We start from the raw sequence: 21248 nt of genomic DNA, 5'->3' as shown, positions 1-21248 counted from the left end.
CTAAGTAAACAAAAAACGTTGATTCCTGATTGTGCAGAAAGTAAAGATTTACAAGAGTTAATGCAGTCTGCTTACCACGTTTGTAAACATACCATGCAGTGTGGTTTTGATGCCTTAGAAGCATCTTGCAGGGCTGCTGTCATTGGGTCTGTTCTGAGAAGGCATGCTTGGCTGAAGGAACAAATCTTGCCAGACCATGTCAAAGCAAAATGACTAGATGCTCCATTAAATCAAGAATGTTTGTTTGGCACAAAAGCAGAAGTTGTTCTTAAAAAGATGGAGGAAAAAGCTAAATTTATGCAAACTGTTAAGATTTCTTACAGGTACAGCCACCTAGATTCAGTAGGCATTGGCCTTCGAATAACTGGTACTTTCCAGTCCCTCCCAGGCCTTCTCAGTCCAAACTCAGGGGCAAAAGACCACAAAGACTACAGTCTCAGGGAATGCACAGATCTAAACAATGGAGTGCTCCCACCTCAAAAACAGGGAGGGGTAAGCCACCCTCTTATGGAAAAAGTTCACAATGACTTCTCCTGCATCCTTCCCAGCCATGCCCAAGTACTTGCACCCCTAGGAGGAAAACTCGCCCTGCATGCAAAAAACTGGGAATACATTATCCAGGACCATTGGGTCTTAAACATTGTATCCCAGGGATACAGATTCTACTTCCATTCACTGCCAACCCCAAGCGGATTGCCAGACCTTCCCCCAAACCAGTGGGCAGAGGCCCAAAAGCAAGTACTTTCTCTTGTCAGTATCGGGGCTATTCAACCTGTTCCAACAGAGCAAAGGGGACTGGGTTTCTACTCAAGACTGTTTCTGGTGCCCAGAAAAGGAAACTCTTGGCTCCCTATCCTGGATCTGTCAATTATCAACACCTTCCTGGTGGTAAAAAAGTTCAAAAGGCTTACACTCCAACAGCTGCTGCCTATGCTAGCCAAGGACCCCTGGCTGGTCACCCTTGACATAAAAGAAGCGTACCTGCACATCCCCATAAGGGAATCTTGCAGGGAATATCTACGTTTCAAGGCAGGCTCTATGCACCGTCAGTTCTCTGCACTTCTCTTTGGCTTATCTACTGCAACCAGGGTATTCACAAAGTGCCCGGCTCCAGCCATTGCATACTACAGGCAGAGAAACATTCAAATTTGCCCATACTTGGATGATTGCCTGATTCAGGCGGACAGTCACGAATTGCTACTTTAGCACCTGACATTTGTAAAGAGACTCCTAACTTCTCTGGGGTATACCATCAACGAAAAGAAATCACATCTGGTACCCAGCCAAGAAACTGTATTCCTGGGAGCAAGCTTGAACACAACTTCCCAGATGGCATGCCTCATTCCAGAAAAGCAGGTTTATTTGGCAAATTACTTCAAACTACTGGCCAGCCAAACCCAGCTATCTGCAAGAAAAATACTGCAATCCCTAGTGTTCATGGCCTCATGCATTCTCCTAATTCCATATGCAAGACTGCATATGAGGAAACTTCAATGGTACTTAAAAAGTCTCTGGTGTCAACATTCTCAGGACCTGGAAACAGTGATTCCGATCATTCCTTGCCTAAGGAGAGAGTTTCTTTGGTGTGCAGAGGCCTGCAACCAGAACAAGGGACTCCCTTTCACTCAACCCCCCGCCGCCCAACCCTGACAACAGTTGCATCAGACTATGCATGGGGGGCTCACATGACAGGCAAATGCATTCAAGGCAAATGGAGCCTAGGACAAATGCACCTGCATGTCAGTCAAAAAGAAATGTTAGCTGTACAGAATGATTGGACAGCCTTCAAATACCTTATCCTTCCAGGACAACTCTTGATAAAGACAGACAACACACCACAGTCATTTGGTACATGAACAAGTAGAGGGGAACTCATTCCTACCCACTCTGCAGGTTAGCCATGGCTCTGTGGAACACAGCCTTGAGCAACCAAGTGCACCTGCAAACTCAATTCCTGCCAGGCAAACAAAATTCACTGACAGACGACCAGCAGAAATCTAATAGGACCCGCACGAATGAAAACTGCAACCCAGTTCATTCAAGCTTCTAATACAGAGTTGGGGGACACCAGAGGTGGACCTCTTTGTTTCCCCCCAGAACCATCAATTGAGCAAATTTTGCACCAGGACTCCCCACAGCCAAGCATGGAAAGTGGATACCCTATCGTTTACATGGGAAAACCTCTCAATCTATGCCTTTTCCCCCTCTGCCCCTCCTCTCGAAAGTACTACTCAAGATCAAACAGGACAGGCCAAGGACAATCCTTATTGCACCAGACTGGGCACGCCACCACTGGGACCCACTTTTACACAGTCTGACAGCAATGGCACCTGCATCAGACCCCCTCTCTGCTGTCTCAGCAGGAGGGCCAGATTTTGCATCCTCAGCTGCAAAACCTGAAGCTAGCAGCCTGGCTTATTCCCTGAATATATCACCAGCAACCCTCAGCAAACAGGTGCTGGATGTCATCCTTGAAGCCTGGAGGCTTGGTACTAGGAAATCCTATTCAGAAAAGTGGAAGAGATACTGTTCTTGGAGCCAGTCTCAGGGAAAGGACACATCCGTGCCCACCTTACCTCAAATCCTAGATTACCTAGCAGAGCTGCTCCACAAAGGCCTGTCCTTCTCATCCGTTAAGATTCATGCCTCTGCCATCTCACCTCATTACAATACTGAGCCACCCCTCTTCTCTCACCCTCTGGTCAAACAGTTCCTGGGAGGAGCTAACAATCTAAGACTCCCAAGGAGAGCACCCACTCCTGCCTGGGACCTTAACTTTGTACTCAAGAAGCTCATGCTTCCCCCTTTTGAGCCTGCTGCTGCAGCAGAGTTACAATTCCTCTCTTGGAAAACAGCCCTACTTCTAGCCATCACTTCAGCAAGAAGAGTCGCTGTGGAATCCTTCATCATCTTCCATGTGGACTGGGTTTAACTCAGGACTAACCCATCATTTATGCCCAAGGTGGTATCCAGTGTGGCTTAAAACCAATCCATCCATTTACCATCCTTTTTCGTAATCCTCAGAATAAAGGGGAAAGGATCCTGCACTCCTTGGATGTGCACAGACAGCTTAGGTTTTTACCTTGACATGACTAAACCATTCAGAAAATCTGACCAGCTGCTAGTCAGCTTTGCTACAGGGGCAGAGGGCAAGGCCATTTCAAAGCTAACAGTCTCCAAATGGATAGCACACTGCATCCATTTCTGCTACAAGCACCATGGAAAACCTACCCCACAGGGGATTAGAACCCATTCCACTAGGGCTAACTCAACCTGTATAGCATTTCTCAGGGGAGTCCCTACCAGAGACATCCTGAAAGCTGTAACCTGGAGTTCAGTACACACCTTCACCAAGCATTACCACTTGCCTATCTTTTCTAAATCCAGAGCTGGATTTGCTACAGGAGTCTTACAAGACCTGCAAGCCAGCCCTAATACTTCTTGACTGCCTCCACCCTTCCTCAGCTTTGGGAATCAACCCGTGTGTGATGACTGCAGCAGTGAAACACGGAGAGCATAGTACAGTTGTGTACACTTACCATAAATGTAAATGTTAGAGTGTATTCACTGTTGCAGTCCTGGTTACCCTCCCTCCAGCCACCTGGCTTTTCTATACTTTCTATCTATTCTCTTTTTTGGCCATATCTAATGGCAGTGGTATTTACTTTTTACTGGAGGTGATCCACACCATGTAATTGCTTCCTATTTTGGGGGCTCCTGACATCTGGGGCAAGAAAAACTGATGTAATGGCGTCGGATGCATGTTTTATACCCCTGATGACCTGACGTCATGGAACAGGCGACAGCATCCAACGCAGAACTCCCAAGACTCTGGTATTTGGGCCGACTGAGGGCTACCTGCAGGCAGATAACCCAAGTGTGATGACTGCAACAGTGAATACACTTGAACATCTACATTTATGCTAAGTGTACACAACTGTACTTTCTCTGCATATCTTCTCACAACCCCACATGAAAGTTTTCCTAAAGGAGTGATTCACTTGAGAACACTCAGAAGGATCCCTTTTCCTTCCTGGGATCTAAATGTGTGAGAAAAACTCGTCCCCCCCCCCCCCTTTGAATCAGGTGCCTCTCTTAAGATGCTCACTTGGAGGACCACTTTCCGTATAGCTGTCACTTCAGTAAGTAGGGAAGTACAGCTGCAAGATCTTGTGTAAAGTCAGAACTTCCCCAAAACCAGGCTTTTCACCTGCCAGTCTACTTCCCAAATCCACAGAACAAAGAGAACAAGTCCTTCATTCCCTGGATGTACACAGGCAAATCAGATTTTGTCTAGACAGGACAATACAGCAGAGCAATTGTTGGTTGCTTTCACAGTGAAGAAAAAAGGCAGAATTGTCTCCAAACGAACCATTTCCAAGTGGATAACCAGCTGCATTAAATTCCGTTACTCTCAGCCTGGAAAAATTCTACCTAGTCACATTAAAGCCTACTGCATCAGGCATTGGGCAACTACCACTTCTTTCCTCAAAGATGTCCCTTCTCAGTCCATCTTAAAGGCAGCCACATGGAATGCAGTGCACAGATTAACAAAGTACTATAATCTAGGCAATATTTCCAGGGCTCTAGAGCATGTTTTGCTACTACCATCCTGAAAAACCTAGGGTCCTACAGATGGCCTACCACCCAACAGCTGGCTTTGGGAGTCTTCCCAAGAATCATTACTGCAACATCAACTGTGAAGCACATAGTGCAGTTCTGTCCCATTTACCATAATTATAGATGTTCGTATATATCAGTGTTGCAGTACATGCTCCTACCCTTCAACCTTTGTGTACTGACCACTTTTCTCCCCCTTACAGGGTGCAAATGGTAAAGGAGTTCATTGCAGATAGTTCTGCTAACTCAGTTATCCCCTCTCTGCCTCCTATGATCTTTCTCTGTCTCACTCCATTTCAGAAAACTGGGGAGGCTGTTCTGTTCTCAGGCATCAGACTGCTTTTTCACTGCTTAGAAAGACCTGAAGATGGTGCTGACATACATCCATCCTTCATATACCCTGATGGCCAAACATCAGTCTTCAAATGTATGTTGATTAGGGATGATGCAAAGACTCTGGAAATTGGGGCGGTTGCAGGCGTTAGCATGGTAGGAAGACCCAAGACTTAGGACTGCTGCAGTGATGTACAGCTACATTGATCTACTCAAACATCTACAGTTGTGGTAAGTGTGACACAACTCTACTTTACGCATCTTTCCAACCATTTCCAGTTTATTTCCATTGTAAAAATTGTGATTTGTAAGCGAAGGGACAACTGCAATCTCTTAAAAAAGTAGTGTGACTTGCTATAGCCTCTATTTTTGAGATGTTCAGGTAAACCAGTTGTTAGAGAGCCATAAGTGTGTGGCTTCAAGATGGTCAGCTATGGAATACACACACTACATTTCATCTTGAGGAAAAGAGAGAGAGATTTGGGCATCATCTGCATAATTGTGGCATACAAGTCCCCTTTCTCTAATAAGATCTCCCAATGGAAGCACTTAAACTGTGAATGCAATGGGCCTGTGACTGAACCCTGGGAAACTTCCCGGTTCAGTAGGTAGGATGAAGATTTGTTCACTTTGGAAACGACCTGAAACTATGTCTAAGACTATGCTGGAGATCCCACAGTACAATTTTAATTGTTCAATAAACAGATCATAGTGAACAGTATCAGATGCTTTCAAGAGGTCCAGAAAGACAGAAACTGAGTAAAAATGCTGATCTCTGGCCATCGAGAGATCCCCTGACAGCCCATGTCATGGAAGTTTCAGTACTTTGATGACTGTGAAACAGACTGAAATAGGTCTATGAGCCAGTCTGTAGATTAAAAACAATATTCTCAATAGCCATACTTAAGAAAGGAAGGTTAGAGATGGGGCATACATTTCCAAGAATATTAGGGTCAGGTGTTGATTTAAGAGTAGAGATGACCATTACTTCTATCAAAGCTATTAGAAAACATACCAGAGCTCAGTAACAGACCTATTATTTGAAAAAATGTACTGATCCCCAGGATGTCAAGATTAGCTGCAACTAATATAGATAAAAATGGATCCAGTCAGCAGGTTGTTTGTTGCAGTCCTAAAACCACAGAAATGAACCCATTATTATCAGGTAATTTAAACTCCATCCATGGTGTAACAAGAGAACAGGTTGGTATTACAGCTGCACCTATGGGTTCTAGAGGTGGTAGAGCAGACCTGATGGTGACAGCGTTATTGGAGATGAAACTCACAATAGACTTGTGCTCTAGATTATGTAAAACTTTGGCCAGGCAGGTTGGGCTGCAGAGACCCTTGACAACATGAAGGAGTGCACAGTTGGTTATATGCCACAAAGATGCCTCTAGATAGAAACTCCACTTTTTCCAGTAATTTCTGCATGGTAAAAGATGATCAGACATTCGTTCCTCTAAGGCAATTTTTATAAGTTCGGGGGGTGGGTCTGGTTCCTAGCTGTCCTGCTGGCGCTCTCTGTAAAAGTTATGGATATGTGTACCTGCTGGTGCTCTCTGTAAAAGTTATGGATATGTGTACTTGTTATAATGCTTGAGGTGTGAGCAAAACTCTTTCTGAAACTCCTTGAACTTGCCTCAAGAGTCTTTCTTAGTACATAGGTCCCTTAGCCTAATCTTAGCACAGTGATGGTGAACCTATGGCATGCGTTTCAAAGGTGACACACACCATGACGTTTTGGGTGACATGCCAGTGATCACCAACACCCGAGTTATCAAAGACACTGCTTTTGCATTCATTGCTTATGTGAAGTGCACTGAATTATTTTGTCAGAAGCTTTTGACATGCCAAACCCAAAAGGTTCACCATCACTGTTTAGCATCAAAACATGAATGGAGGAAGGCACTTTGTGCATTTTATTTTACAGTTGGGTAGCCTAATTTCCGTAACTTGAATGTACAGTCACTTGCTCAAGGATACACCTGCTGAAATTATGTTGCTGAAGAGCTGACATCTACCTGTGGCTTATCACTGGTCATGCAATACAATTCCTGTAGCAGTGAGGCTATTAATCAGATCTCTGCTTTGCACAGAATTGTTCACCCTGAGCATCTGCCTCATGTTCTGTGTTAGAAATGAGCCTGTTTACATGGTAAAATGAGACCTTTTTTTGCTGTAAATGGTTTCATCTTTAGGTAGTCCACTTGTTTCCATGATTGTTGAGATGTGCTGTTTGCTATTGTTTTCATGAACATCATTTTGGATGTCTTGACTTTTTTCTGCTGAGATCTGTTTTTCCCCCCAGAAAAAGTGGTTGCTGTCATTGTAATTGCTTGCTTTCATTTACACAGTGAGACGTGGCATGGCTTAATTATTTTTGCACCAGCTCAATTTTGTGCCTCCCCAAATTGGAAATGTTTAATGAGGGTGTTTGTAAATTAGCACTCGTCTCATCTTTTGAGGTAATGTCTGCCCTGAGTTAATGTTGAGAATGTTACTTGGGTCTTTGTGAACTGAATACTGTGGAACAATTCCCTTTCTTGTTGGGCTGCCAAAATAGTATTGATAATGTGTACTTTAAATGCAGTACTTGGGTCTGCAAGCTTTTTATTGTCTAACCATCTTTTTATGCAGTATTAACAGTTATTTTAGACTTGTGGTTGTAATGTTTATATGTTGTAATATAGGAGTGCCTGTAAGTCGTAGGCAGCATGGTGGCTTACTGGTGAGATCTCTGCCTCACAGCTACAGGGTCTGGGAAGGTCATTCCTGCTGGAGGTTGGGATAGTGTTTAAGGAATTTACGTCACAGATATAAGGTACAGGGTTTGATTCTTAGCTTTAAGAGAAATTAACTAAGCTTAAAATGACCCAAAAGAGTGGCTAACTTAGTACTTGCCTATGAACCTAAAAATTATTGATGTTTTACATTGCTGTCTTAGTTGAATTTGTCTGCTGATTACTACTACTTTCCCTCCTCAATATGTAAGTGCTTTCTGCTATGTTACCAGTTACCTTTATTCATTCATTTTCTAATGCCCACGTAATCCATTTCAGGATTACACAGAGCAAGAGCCTATCTTGCACCCAGAGGTGCAAAGCAACAAAATTAATCCCGGGCACAATACCATTCAATTGCAGGAAGCGCTCACAGTCAGTCACTCATTCACCCATAGCGCATGCATACACACACACAAAGACACACCTGCAGGCACATTAGAAGTTTGCCAGTTTGCATTCAGTGTGTATTCATAATTTACAAGGAGATTGAAGCATGTGTTAAAACCTGCATCGACACAGGGAGTATATGCAGACACCATCAACTGAAATGGAAAGCCAGGGACTGTGATGCAGAAGTGCTAACCATTGCCCTATCATGCTGCCCTAATTATAATTCCTCAATTGACTTTCTCTTGCTTTTGTATTTTGTACTTGATAAATGACTAATATGATTTATCAGGCATTAATCTATACCTCTCCACTGGTTACATTCTTGAAGTTTGGAAAACTGCTATTCTAATGCTATTACTCATGGGTGGCCAAGCCATGGACCCTGGTAACTGTAGACCCATTAGTCTTGCTTGGAATCTGTGTTTATATTCTGATCCTGGTGTGGGTAGGAGCAAAGTGCATTGATTCCTGACTGTTTTTGGTTGGAGATTGAGTGTCTGTGCTTAACGTACCTTATTGGTCTGGTTGCGGTTCGAGGCATCTACCAGAAAAAGGCTACAAGCCTGCAGACCCTTGCATCATCTGGGACAAGACTGTGGATCACCAAACAGGCCACGGTCTGATTCTCTTCTTGGGATTGGTGCTAACATTTTGCTTCTGGTGAGAGAAGAAGCAAAGGCGTATTGTATCCCAACAGAGTGAAGCTGTGCTGAGACCAGCATTAGTAGTAGCCAGGCAGTAGCCATTAAGGCAATTCCTTTCTTTTCATCATTCTTAACAAGCTAATTCTTTATTTTTCAGTAAATACTACTAGATTTCTTCCTGACTTCAAAATATCTGCCTAAATACTTTGTCCATTAATTTTCAAGGTCTACATATTAGTTTCCCCTCAAGTGTTTGGCAGTACTCTGTACAGTCTCAGACACTGAGAGATGCACTTATATATCCAAATTGGAAGCCATCACCGAAAGTGTGATGAGACCTTGGGACACAGGTGGACAGTAGTCTCTCCTTTGATAGTCACATCGCCACAGTCAGGAAATTCTTCTACGTGGCACACCTTATCACTAAAGGTTTCTCATCCAGGAAAAAAAGAGGTCACTGTTCCCCTCTACACATCACTCATTAGACCCATTGTAGAGTACAATGCCCCTTTTGGTATGTACCTCACAAGACCTCTACAACAACTGGAAAGGCCACAGAAATACCTCACAAAGAGAATTTCCGGCCTCAAGCAGATGCCCTACGCAGACCGTCTCAAAAAACTCCAGCTTTACTCTGTCACATATCGCCTACTCAGAGGCGATCTCTGCCTAACATACAAAGCTATGTCAAACCCAGAGCTGTTGGACATGCTCCACGTGAAGAAATCCCAATCCCTCCGAGCTACATGCTCTAGGGACCTAAACCTTGTCACCACAATAAACAGAACATGCTGGAGGGATAGATTCCTGTCTCAAAAACTTCCCATATTCTGGAACAAACTAGCTGTCTATATCAAACAAAGCTCCTCATTAGCACTCTTCAAGAAAAATCTTGATGATTGGATGGGAGATAGGAAATTCACCCCGGGGATCACTTCCGTGGCTCTGCTTAACAGGGGCACAGGAAAGTAATTTTCTTGGGTGCCAAAAGCCAGGGTACCATTTGGCTAGGCTTATATAGGCCCTGGGGCCAATAGCCTAGTACCTACCTGTGAACCTATGCACTCTCAAGCCAAGACCGGAATAGCTGGTCAAGAGGAGAAGGTCAACACCTGCACCACAAGCAACACATAGCCCTCCAGAACACCCACCATCACAGCTCTCACATAAAAACACAAACCACACGCCCACCTTTGTGGCGGCTCTCAATAGAAATCTACCGAAACAACAGAGACCTCCAAGGTAAAAATGCACTCGACCACCCCAACACAGAACAAACAACACAGCACAAATCACAAGATGCACAGCTCAATTGCACAGTGCACCCCTCAGCCTGAGGCAAAACAGCTTGCCCAATACACTAATCATAGCTGACTCGATAATAAGGCACACTGATATCCCACTCAGGTTGAATGAGGAGAAGGTAACAGTCAGCTGTCTCTCAGGTGCCAGAGTCTGACACACAACACATGCACTCAGGTCACTCCACAACAAGTATGACTGTGTCATTGTCCATGTGGGTGAGAATAACCTGAGATGCACCTCCATGGACTACATGAAAAGAGACATGGAGGAGCACTCTGATGGTGGCCTCGGCAAGTATGACCCTAGTCCTGAGCAGCATCTTACCGTCACCCAGAATGATACCACAGTACAAGCAAAAAATGATTGACTTCAACAATTGGCTAAGTTTGTGATGTAATTCCAAGGGATCCAGTATCTGTCTGCTTGGGATGACATGACTGACAGACATCGATGGTTTGCCAGAGATGGCCTGCAACTGTCACCCCTGGGTTTCTGGATACTGGCAAAGGCTCTTGCCACACCTATAGTGCCTTTTTAGGTGATGTTCCAAAGACCATATTACTACCATAACAGCTATAAATAAATGCAGTCTGAGGGTCATGCTGCTCAACGCTAGAAGTCTAAATCTCAAGCCGCACTTGCTTGAAGCACTCCTCAAAATGGAGAACATCAACATTTGTGCTGTAACAGAGGCCTGGTTTAAAGCAGTAGAAAGCACCCCTGTGCTACCAGGCTATACAACATTCGGCACCAGAAAATGGACCAAAGCTCCAAAGGCGATGGTGTCTTTATATTCATAAAGGATATGCACACCTCCAGACTAGTAGCTTAGCATAACGCATCTGAGATACTTCAGGTACAACTAACATTGGGTAAGATGGCGATTCAGGTCGTAGCCTGCTATAGGTCCTAAACTATGTCCCAAGACTCTCACTCCACGTTCCTAAGCACCATGGAAACTATTAGGGTCCAACTCAACACTCTCATACTAGGTGACTTCAACTACCCTTCCATCAACTGGGAAAACTACTCATGCACCAATACACTGGTCCAGTGATTCCTGGAATTCATCATTTCCAAGGTCCTGGACCACCTCATTCTTACCCCTACTAGAGGAAGCAACATCCTTGACCTGGTTATTACTAACATGGGCTACCGTTGCTCTACACCATTAGTCAATTCCTCCCTGATTAGATCTGACCACAAACTAATCACCATGGAAATCCACAAATCAACCACACCCCCTTCAAAAGTCGCCACCATGAAAAACTTCTCCAAAGCTGACTTTGGGCTCTTAAAAACAGAGGTGGCTAACTTCACGGCCCCCATGTCAATGGAAAATAGATGCATGACTGCCAAATCATAAACCAGTACACTGTACAAATGCATACATAAATGCATGGAACTGGCCATACCCAGCATGGCCATACCCAGCAGAACCAAGATGCTCTCCTCCTCCAAAAAAAAAAAAGGAAGCCAATCTGGTGGTCCCTTGCCATTAATAAACTCTGCAACAGAAGGAAGAAACTGTTGCAGAAAAAGGTGAAGTCCCAAGAGTGGAAAAACTCCCTTATTAGCCTCAACAAAAAGTTGAGATCTCTCATCAAAACCTCCAAAGCCAGCTATGAAGGCAGAATTGCGGCAGACACTAAAAACCACAAAGTCTTCTATAGCTATATCAAGAATCTCCAGGAAATACCTAGGTTTGCTGTGTTACTGCACAATGGTACCTCCTATACTGAGCCAACAGATATTGCCAACATACTGGCCGACAAATTCAGTGCCAGCTTTACTCCCCCCCCCCCCCCCCCCACACCTTAAGGATCAATCACAATACTGGAGGAATGCCAGGCACCCAGCATTACTGCAGCAAAAGTTAAAGCTGCATTGTCCATGGCCAAGAATAGAGCTTCCATGGGACCCGACAATATCCCTGGATGTGTTCTACATGAACTACAACGTGAACTGGCACCACATCTGTGTGCCTTGTTCAATCACAGCCTCACCTCAGGCTTTGTCCCTACCGAATGGCACACTGCTACAGTCATCCCTGTCCATAAAGGGGGAGTGACTACATTGGAATTATCACCCCATTAGCCTGATGAGTCTGATATGCAAGGCTATGGAGTGCATCATCATGGACATAATTAACAAGGATATAGGGAATCTCCAAACTCTAGATCCCACACAATTTGGTTTTTTTGAAAGATAGATCATGCCTGATCAACCTGGTTGACTTCTTTGAGTCAGTCACTAGAGCTGTGGATGAGGGCAAGGCAGTTCATACAGCCTACCTCGATCTGGCCAAGGCCTTTGATACCATTCCCCACTCAGGAATTATTGATAAACTCACCAAACTAGGCATCAACCCCTATATCACTAGTTGGGTTGCAAACTGGCTCACAGAAGCTACAGTGTGAAAGTACTGGACTTCACGTCAGACTGCCGACCAGTCATGAGTGGAGTCCCACAGGGTCAGTCCTGGGTCCTCCCCTATTTGGCATCTACTTCTGAGAAGTCCAGACCAACACTGAGGGACTCTGGCTGACCAAGTTCGCAGACAACTGCAAGCTGGGCACCATTATTAACTCTCCAAGTGATGCAGACATCCTGCAGAAAGGCCTCACTGAGACCAATGACTAATGTCGAAACCATGGCCTTAAGCTTAATGCTAAAAAATGCGTCGTCATCCCCTTTGGGAAAAACTCAATTCCCAGTAATTACCACATTGATGGGAGCTCACCAAACACTGAAAACGTTATAAGAAATATGGGGACACAGGTTGACAGCAACCTCTCCTTCGACCACCACATTGCCACCGTGGTCAGAAAGTCCTTTTTATGTGGCACATCTTATTACCAAGGGTTTTGCATCCAGGAAGAAAGAGGTCATCATCTCTCCCTACTCTTCCCTCATTAGGCCAGTCAAGTATAATGCCCCATTTGGCATGTACCTCACTAGACACATGCAACAGCTGGAAAGGCCACAAAAATCCCTCACGAAGAGGATCCTATGCCTTAAACACACGTCGTACACAGACAGACTCAAAAAAACTCCAGCTATTCTCTATCTCACATCGTCTGCTAAGAGGCGATCTCTGCTTGACTTACAAAGCCATGTCTGACCCAGCTCTGTTAAAAATTCTGCATCTGTAGAAATCCAAATCCATCCGCACCACACAATCAAGAGACCACAACTTCATTACCACAATCAACAGAACATGCTGGAGTGACAGGTTCATAACCCAGAGACTGCCCATGCTCTGGAATCGACTTCCCTTACATGTCAAGCAGAGCACCTCATGGCTTTCTTCAAGAGAAATCTTGATGAGTGGATGAGAAATAGAAAGTTCACCCCGTGGATCACTGCAGTGGCTCTGCCTGATAGAGGCACTGGGAACTAACGTCGGGCAGCACGATGGCAGGGTACTTCTATGGGCTAGGCTTGTAAAGACTCCAGGACCATTAGCCTAGTACACACCTATGAACTAGCCTCAATATGTAAAGCTACGGGAGCACATTATCTTAGACTTATCTGGACCTTGAAAATCTCTCAACCCTGGATCCTCATCAATTTTTCCTTATCAAAGGAAGGTCCTGCCTCTTTAACTTCATTATTTTCTTTGAAAATGTAACTGAAGTAGTGGATATTGGTTATGCATAGCATACACATATCTAGTTCTGGCCAAGGCCTTTGGCACTATTCCCCATGCAAGCATTAATGATAGTCTTGTAAATCTTAATATAAATCCTTATGCAATAGATAGCTAACTGGTTGTTTGAAAAAAAAGCGTGGTTAGAGTATCCGGTGCCACTTATGAAAACAAAACAGTAGCCAGTGGTATATCACAAAGCTCAGTTTTGGGCCTTCTCCTATTTGGCATATATTTCTCAGACCTTCAGGCCAGCAGTTTCAGTCTATGGTTAACTAGATTTGCAGCTGACTGCAAACCGGATGTTGTTATTCGATCTTCATCTGACTCGCAATGGTTCCTTTTCTTCAATGAGTTTTGTTAAAATTTTGATAGAATTCTATGAACAAAGAATTGTGTTTCTAACTGAAAGTATAGGGGATTTATGTACTGAATTGCAGAGTTGTAAAGATCATGATATATACCAAGAACAAGTTTCTTTGCTTTCAGAAAGTTTGATGCAGTTGGAACAAGATTTAAAAACTTAAATGATCAAAAAAATTCAGAGAGATGTTAGGGACACAGGAAAAACTTTTGTAGTTCAGTTTAATGATAACAAACAAGACCTGTTTCAGACTAATTTTAAAAGAAAGAGAAAGAGATCTATATTAAAAAAACCCAAATCTGCATCAGATAGTTCAGGGGATGAATTTTCCTCTAATACAGATAATGAAGGGGTGGCTTCACATAGTTCTCCACCTATGAAAAAGGTAATGTGAATTTCCCTTTAGGAGATCTAGGCAGGGAGGGAGGAAACATTGAGGAGGCAGGAACAAGTTTGGAAGCTATGTTGGCCATATTAACACGCAAATAAATGGTTGTTTGAATGTTCACAATATTTCCTCTTTGGAACTCACACAAGCAGAACAGAATTTGTTGAATAAAGGTCATACAAGTAGAACAGAATTTGTTGAAAAAAGTTGTGGGATTTCTTCCCAAGTTTATGGTGTCAAAAATTTCTTTTGCACAAGATGTCATCAGTTTTTGTCTTAAAATAAATCTGAAGTAATATTTTGAGAATTCTGACCCGTATGTTGAGGATTTACAAAAATTCAGGTTTAGGACTTCCACTTTTGTACCTCCTATGAACAAAAAAGTTAGCCAATTTTCAAAACTTAGTGTTGAAAGAATTACATTTTTATAGTGCTAATTATGTAGATCATTATCAGGATAATATTACCAAAGATGAACGTATGGCTTTACACAGATTAAGCAGGAATAAGGATATAGTTATCAATCACGCGGATAAAAGGAGAGCGGTGGTTGTCTGGGATTGGCACATATATTATAATGAAGCCATTAGTCAACTTTTAGATCAGCAATACTATCCGCGCATGGATTTGGACCCAACTAGTATTTTCAAATTTGAAATTGATAATTTTCTTATCCTGGATTGTGAAGAAGGCATTATATCTAAGCAAAAACATCATCTTACTGTGGTAAATCCTGCTAAGCATATTTTTTTGTATGCTACCCAAAATACACAAAAATTATGAAAAATCTCCAGATAGACCCATAGTGTCGGGGCGAGGATCCTTGAGGGATCCCTTTCAGAATATTTGACTAAATATCTGAAACCATTGTTGACACAAGTTAAGAGCACGGATTCAGGACACCACACAATTTTTGAATATCATAGATAACATGTAATTGGAAAAGGGTTGGTTATTGTGCACATTAGATGTTAGTGCACTATACACAAATATTCCACACTGGATGGGTCTGTTAGTGCTGGAGTTTTGGCTTTCAAGAATCTCCCGTTATCCACCTGGATTTAATACATTTCTCCTATGCTTAACAGAACACGTCCTCAATAAAAAATGTTTTTTTTATTTTGATAATGTTTGTTACTTACAATTGAAGGGTACTGCTTTGGGAGCATCTTTTGCTCCTATTTACACGGATCTGTTTATGGGCTATGTAGAACATCATTTAGCGGAAATTGATCTGGCGCCACTATTTAGATGATTGTTGGCTAATTTGTTGATCAGATGAGCAATATTTGAGTGAGTTCATTGAGTATCTCAACAAAAATAAATGGGGGATTCAATTTACAATGAATTACCATTGGGAAAGTATTACCTTTTTAGATATTGAGGTCAGAATATTAGCAGATGGTCAGAATATTAGCAGATGGTATAATCAGTAGTAATGTTTATAGGAAATATCCTCAGTTCAACAATTTGTTTCATGCTTCTAGTTGTCATCCTCCTCCCGTCAACAAGAACATTCCCAAGTGTCAGTTTTTAAGACTCAAAAAATATGTTCCACTCTGGATAATTATAACATTCAGGCATGTAACATGGCTTGCAGATTCTATGATAGAGGTTATCGCAAACAAGATGTTGATTTAGCCAGCAAGATGGTACAACAAGTCAGTAGAAAGCAGACTCTTTCATATAGGCATAATAGTCATACATCTGATTCAAATTTTAGATTTATTATGGAATTTGGGGGTACTACCAGACTTTTAGATTTATTATGGAATTTGGGGGTACTACCAGACTTTTAGATTTATTATGGAATTTGGGGGTAATACCAGACTTTTACAACATGCTCGCGGTAGTGTTGTCGCCTCACAGTAAGACGCTGTCCGGTTCGATTCTCAGCTAGAGCGTCTTCTGCATGGAGACATGCGTGAATGGGCGTACCTTCGTCGAAGGTTGTGCGTCAGGGCTGGTAACTCGGCACGTAAAAATCAACTACCAATCATTAGCGGACTGGAGTTCCGCTGTGGGGACCCCTAACCGGGAAAAGCTGAAAGACACAAACAAACCAGACTTTTACAACATATACACAAACAGTGGGAAGTCTTACATATGGAAGACAGATTAGCTCAGATTTTGCCACTCAGATATAGGTTTGGTTATAGAAGAGGAAAAAAACATGGATGGTTGGTTCAACCACTATAAAAAGGGAAATCAGCCTGTTCATAACTGGTCACAAACCACACTACAAGGGGGCCCATTAATGGGTAGTTTTCCATGTGGACATTGTAGATTTTGCATCATGGTCCCCAAACAAAGTTCATTCACTTCTTTTAATTGTTCCAAACTGTATGATATAAACATTTTTGGAAACTGTGGCAGTGACTGGGTTATTTATTTAGTGAATTGTACTTGTTCTGCCTTTTATGTGGGACAAACTTCTCGCCCATTCAAACTCAGAATATCAGAACATACGAGTAACATTAAATGCCACAGAAATACAAATACTTTATATAAACATCAGATAAAACATCGTTCTGCCAAGTTCAGGTTCACAATTATAGACAGAATGTTCTTTCGGCTTTTCCCGGTTAGGGGTCGCCAAAGCGGAACTCCGTTCAGCTAATGATTGGCAGTAGATTTTTATGGTGCCGAGGTGCCAGCTCAATGCCCAATTATAGACAGAATATATAAACAAAATGCATCTTCAGAGAATTTACATTCTCTTTTGAATTTTAAAGATAAGATGTGGATAATCAAATGAGGTGGTTTATTCTCTCCAGGACTTAATGAACAATTGTGATTGGCTAATTGTGTGGTGCATTAATTGCTTATTAAAACTGATGGTTATATGATTAGTTAGGTAGCACTGATGAAGGCTTTGTGCTGAAACCGGTATGCTTCAGTTTTTTTCACCTTTTGGGTGTTAGGAGTTTTGTTTATTCATCTATGGGTATTCATGCCAACAATTATATTTTTATATATTAAATGACTGTGTAGATTCTGGTACTGGTCCATTTGTTTTTTTGTCCAGCATGACTTAGACTATGTTAACAGTTAGTACAAGAACAATGGTCTCAATTTAAAAAAAAAATGTAGTATAGGTAGTTCATTTTGGTAAACAGTTTCATTTACCATATAGGAGATGCACTCCTCCTATCAGACACTGTTGTAAGGGGTCTGGGTACTCTTGTTTGATAATTCCTTATTTGCATAACTTAAAAAAAAAATTTTTGTGTGCACTGCATGTACTAGAGTTTTTCTTCCCTGGCACCAACTGAAAAATGACCTTTGTGCCCAGCCGGACTTTCTCAGTTAACACGTACAAAATAAATCGAATAAATAAATTAAATTTGACCATCATGTCTCCACAGTAGTTCAGAAAGCCTTTCATCTCGTCCATCTAATTTCAAAGGTATCGCCACTAGATGAAAGAAGTCTTTATTCCCCATTACTCATATCTTATCAGACCCATTATTGAATATAATGCATCTTTTGACATGCGTTTATGCTAACATATCAAACAACTTGAAAGATCTCAGAGATTCATAACTAAAAAGATCATTGGCCTCAAAAATATTATTTGTCAGGAGAGACTGGCAGCCATTTCTTTTGTACTCAAGTTTCTTACAGGTTCTTCCTTGGAGATTGGTGTCTAACCTTTTGTACCATGAAAATCCAACCCTAGTTGAACTCCTATTCCTTTGCAGAACTAGTGGCACATCATGTACTCTGTTAAAAGAACTAAACCTTCATCAGCACTTAAATAAATTATTGGTTTGATAGATTCATATCCCAACATATCCCTCTGCTCTGGAACAAATTTCCACTACATGTTGAGCAGAGTAGCATCTTTGCCATCTTCATGGTAAATCTAGATAGTTGGATGGGCAGCCTGAAATCTCTCCTGGTCTTATCTTATCTTCCCTCCTTGTGGCTAGAGGGAAATTTTGAAAAAGTTTTTTTTGACAAAGCTTGAAATGGTCTGCAGACTGATTGCCTAGTACTTGCGTATAAACTTATACATTGTGCTCTGAGCTGTTATTTACCAGTTAGTTGTAATGTCTAGTTTTGTGTAATATTTATCTTATCCCAGTCTGCATAATGTTTGTTAATAATAATAATAATAATAATAATAATAATAATAATAATAGTCATTTTTTAAAATGGTGTTTTGCATTCTGTCTTTTGTCTGGGTCATAGCTGAAAATTGCTTACACCAGCTTATTTACCCAAAAATAATCAACTAATCTGCAAGATAAAATGCATGCACTCAACATGCCTAGATAGTACAGTTAAGGGCCAGACCAGATGGGTGCTGTGGTGATGTCTTATTTGTGGCATTTTTTCTGTATGCACGTTTAGCTTTATCCATAGCAGAAAGCTGTAGCAAGAGCAGATAAAGGTTTGTCCTGTGTAACTGTTAAAGGAGGATATCTGTTAAACGACTGAGATTATAATTTGTAGTTTAGTCATTTTGCCCTAATGTACTGTCTATATGTTTGAGCTGTCATCTTATAAGGACAAGTCTGAGGACTACATAGGATCAAGCAGTTGGCTGGGTCGAAGAAGAGAGAATACTTACCCTTTCACTAATGTGGGATGGTTTGACGAGTGTGAATTACATGAAAAACAGATTCGCACATGGTAGCTGTTTTTTCTAAGATGTTATTGTGTAAGGCTTTTAATTTGTATAGTGCATTTTTGTTGGTAATGTTTCCAGTGTACTGACTGATTGCAAGTAATGTTATGATTTGATATGTTTCCTTGCCCTTATTTACCGAGATATTTTTTTTGAGTTACCCACTAATAATATTAAGAATTTTGCCTTCTTACAGGAAATAAAAAGCGAAAGAAGTCAAGGAAGCCGAAGAGAGCCAGAAAATCTGAAAGTGCTCACACTGAAAACCTTGATGTCCCTGTGATAGATGAGTCTCAGTTATCAGAAGAAGGCCTGCTGGGTTTGCATCAGGCTGAAGACCGACTTCAAAGAGATTTCATCTTCAGACTTAAATGGGTAATTGAGTTGTTTGTATATTGCTGAACTCATTAGTTAGCCAGTTTCAAGACAGATGCCTGATGTTCTTCGTGTTTCACTGTTGCAGTCATTACATTTGGGTAATCTGCTGGCAGGTTGCCCTCAGTCGGCCTGATTAACAAAGTCTTGGGTCCTGTGTCGGTTGCCGTCCCTTCTTCCATGACGTCAGGGATGTAAAACATGCAGCCGATGCCATTACCTCAGTCTTTCTTGCCGTGCGGTGCCCGAAGCAGTTTGCAAGTGCCGGTCGGCCTACTCCTGAAATTTTCATTTTCAAGTTTCAGAACCGAAGCCTTCAACTTAAAGCTAAGCACCCTGTTGGGGAAACTTTTTCTTGCTCCTTACCGATGTCAGTAAAAGTTAATAATTGCATTACTTGTGGAAAGCAAATACCTCATAAAGATTTTCATTCGTACTGTATTCCTTGCCTAGGCCCTGACCACAACGTACCTTGCTGTCGGTTTTGTGCTTTATTTAATCAGCACACTATCCATCGTCGGTACATTTTTGCCTCTAAATATTTCTGTTCTCGGTTTAATTATCCAGAAATGTCGTCAGTTAGCCAAGCGACTACCGGGATTCTGAAAAAATGTAAAGATAAAGACAGAGATAGGCCGCCAAGGTCCAAAACTGCCGACGATGTTTCTCTTAAGCCAGTCGCCAGTTCTCAGTGAGGCGCTTTCGCAGCCCCTGATACCCACTACTTCTGATTCGCAGACCTCTACTGAGACCCATTCGGAGTCCAGTATGCCGCGAGATGCTTCACCTATGGAACCCGCGGATGTCTCTTCCTTGGATGGGTCTGGAGCCACTGTGCAGGCACCGACTTCTGAGGGTGTATTCAGGCCTACAGACTTGCATATTAAATCGACACTGCCTTTATTACTAAGGCCTAAATCTCGATCTGTGTCTAAAAAAACGATGCCCAGGCCACATGTTCAGGCCCCTAAATCTATGCAAACTGTTAAAGATTTCTTACAAGTGCAACCTCCAAGATTTAGTAGGCACTGGCCTACTAAGAATTGGTCTTTTCCAGCCCCTTCCAGATCCTCTCAAGCCAAACCTAGACACAGCAAAAACCCCAGGTTTCAGTCCCAGGGACTCTCAGAACTAAGCAGTGGGGGGCCTCCACTTCCAAATCTGGAAATAAGACACCCCCCTATGGTAAACAGTCTTAATGGCTTCCTTTTAAAATGACCAAGCACTTACCTTTTAACCGCCCCTTTGGGGGGAAAGATTGCTCTTCATGCAAAGAACTGGGAACTCATAACCCAGGACAATTGGGTTTTAAACATAGTGTCCCAGGGATACAGATTCATTTCCACACGTTGCCAACACCAAACGGGTGGCCAGACCTGCCCCCAAATCAGTGGTCAGAGGCTCAAAAAACAAGTACTTTCCCCCTCAAACATGGGGGCTATTCAACCGGTACCAGAAGAGGAAAAGGGACAAGGTTTCTATTCCAGGCTTTTTCTGGTACCCAGAAAAGACAAATCATGGCGTCCAATCCTGGACCTGTCTACTCTAAACACCTTTCTGGAGATTCCATAATTCAAGATGCTGACTCTTCACCAGTTACTTCATATGCCAAGCAAAGATGTCTGGTTGGCAACTCTAGATTTAAAAGAAGCATACCTGCACATCCCAGTCAGGGAATCTTGTAGAAGATACCTATGCTTCAAAGCATGCTACTTGCATTATCAGTTCGCTGCACTGCCCATTGGCTTGTCTGCT

General features: G+C 42.3%; 1 protein-coding gene across 2 annotated transcripts in view; it reads left to right on the top strand.

Annotated features, from left to right (window-relative positions):
* The window catches only part of TUT7 (terminal uridylyl transferase 7), a 3176298-nt gene that overhangs the window by 520325 nt on the left and 2634725 nt on the right, over window positions 1-21248 (top strand). For both annotated transcript variants that reach the window (XM_044064191.1, XM_044064190.1), the window contains exon 3: window positions 19315-19493. In XM_044064191.1, coding sequence (XP_043920126.1) covers window positions 19315-19493 — 179 coding nt within the window. The remainder of the gene's footprint in view (window positions 1-19314; window positions 19494-21248) is intronic.

This window comes from Protopterus annectens, chromosome 2.part2 (assembly GCF_019279795.1).
Source record: "Protopterus annectens isolate FY-2018-M chromosome 2.part2, PAN1.0, whole genome shotgun sequence".
Taxonomy (NCBI): domain Eukaryota; kingdom Metazoa; phylum Chordata; order Ceratodontiformes; family Protopteridae; genus Protopterus; species Protopterus annectens.
This window is presented reverse-complemented; position numbering and strand designations above follow the sequence as displayed.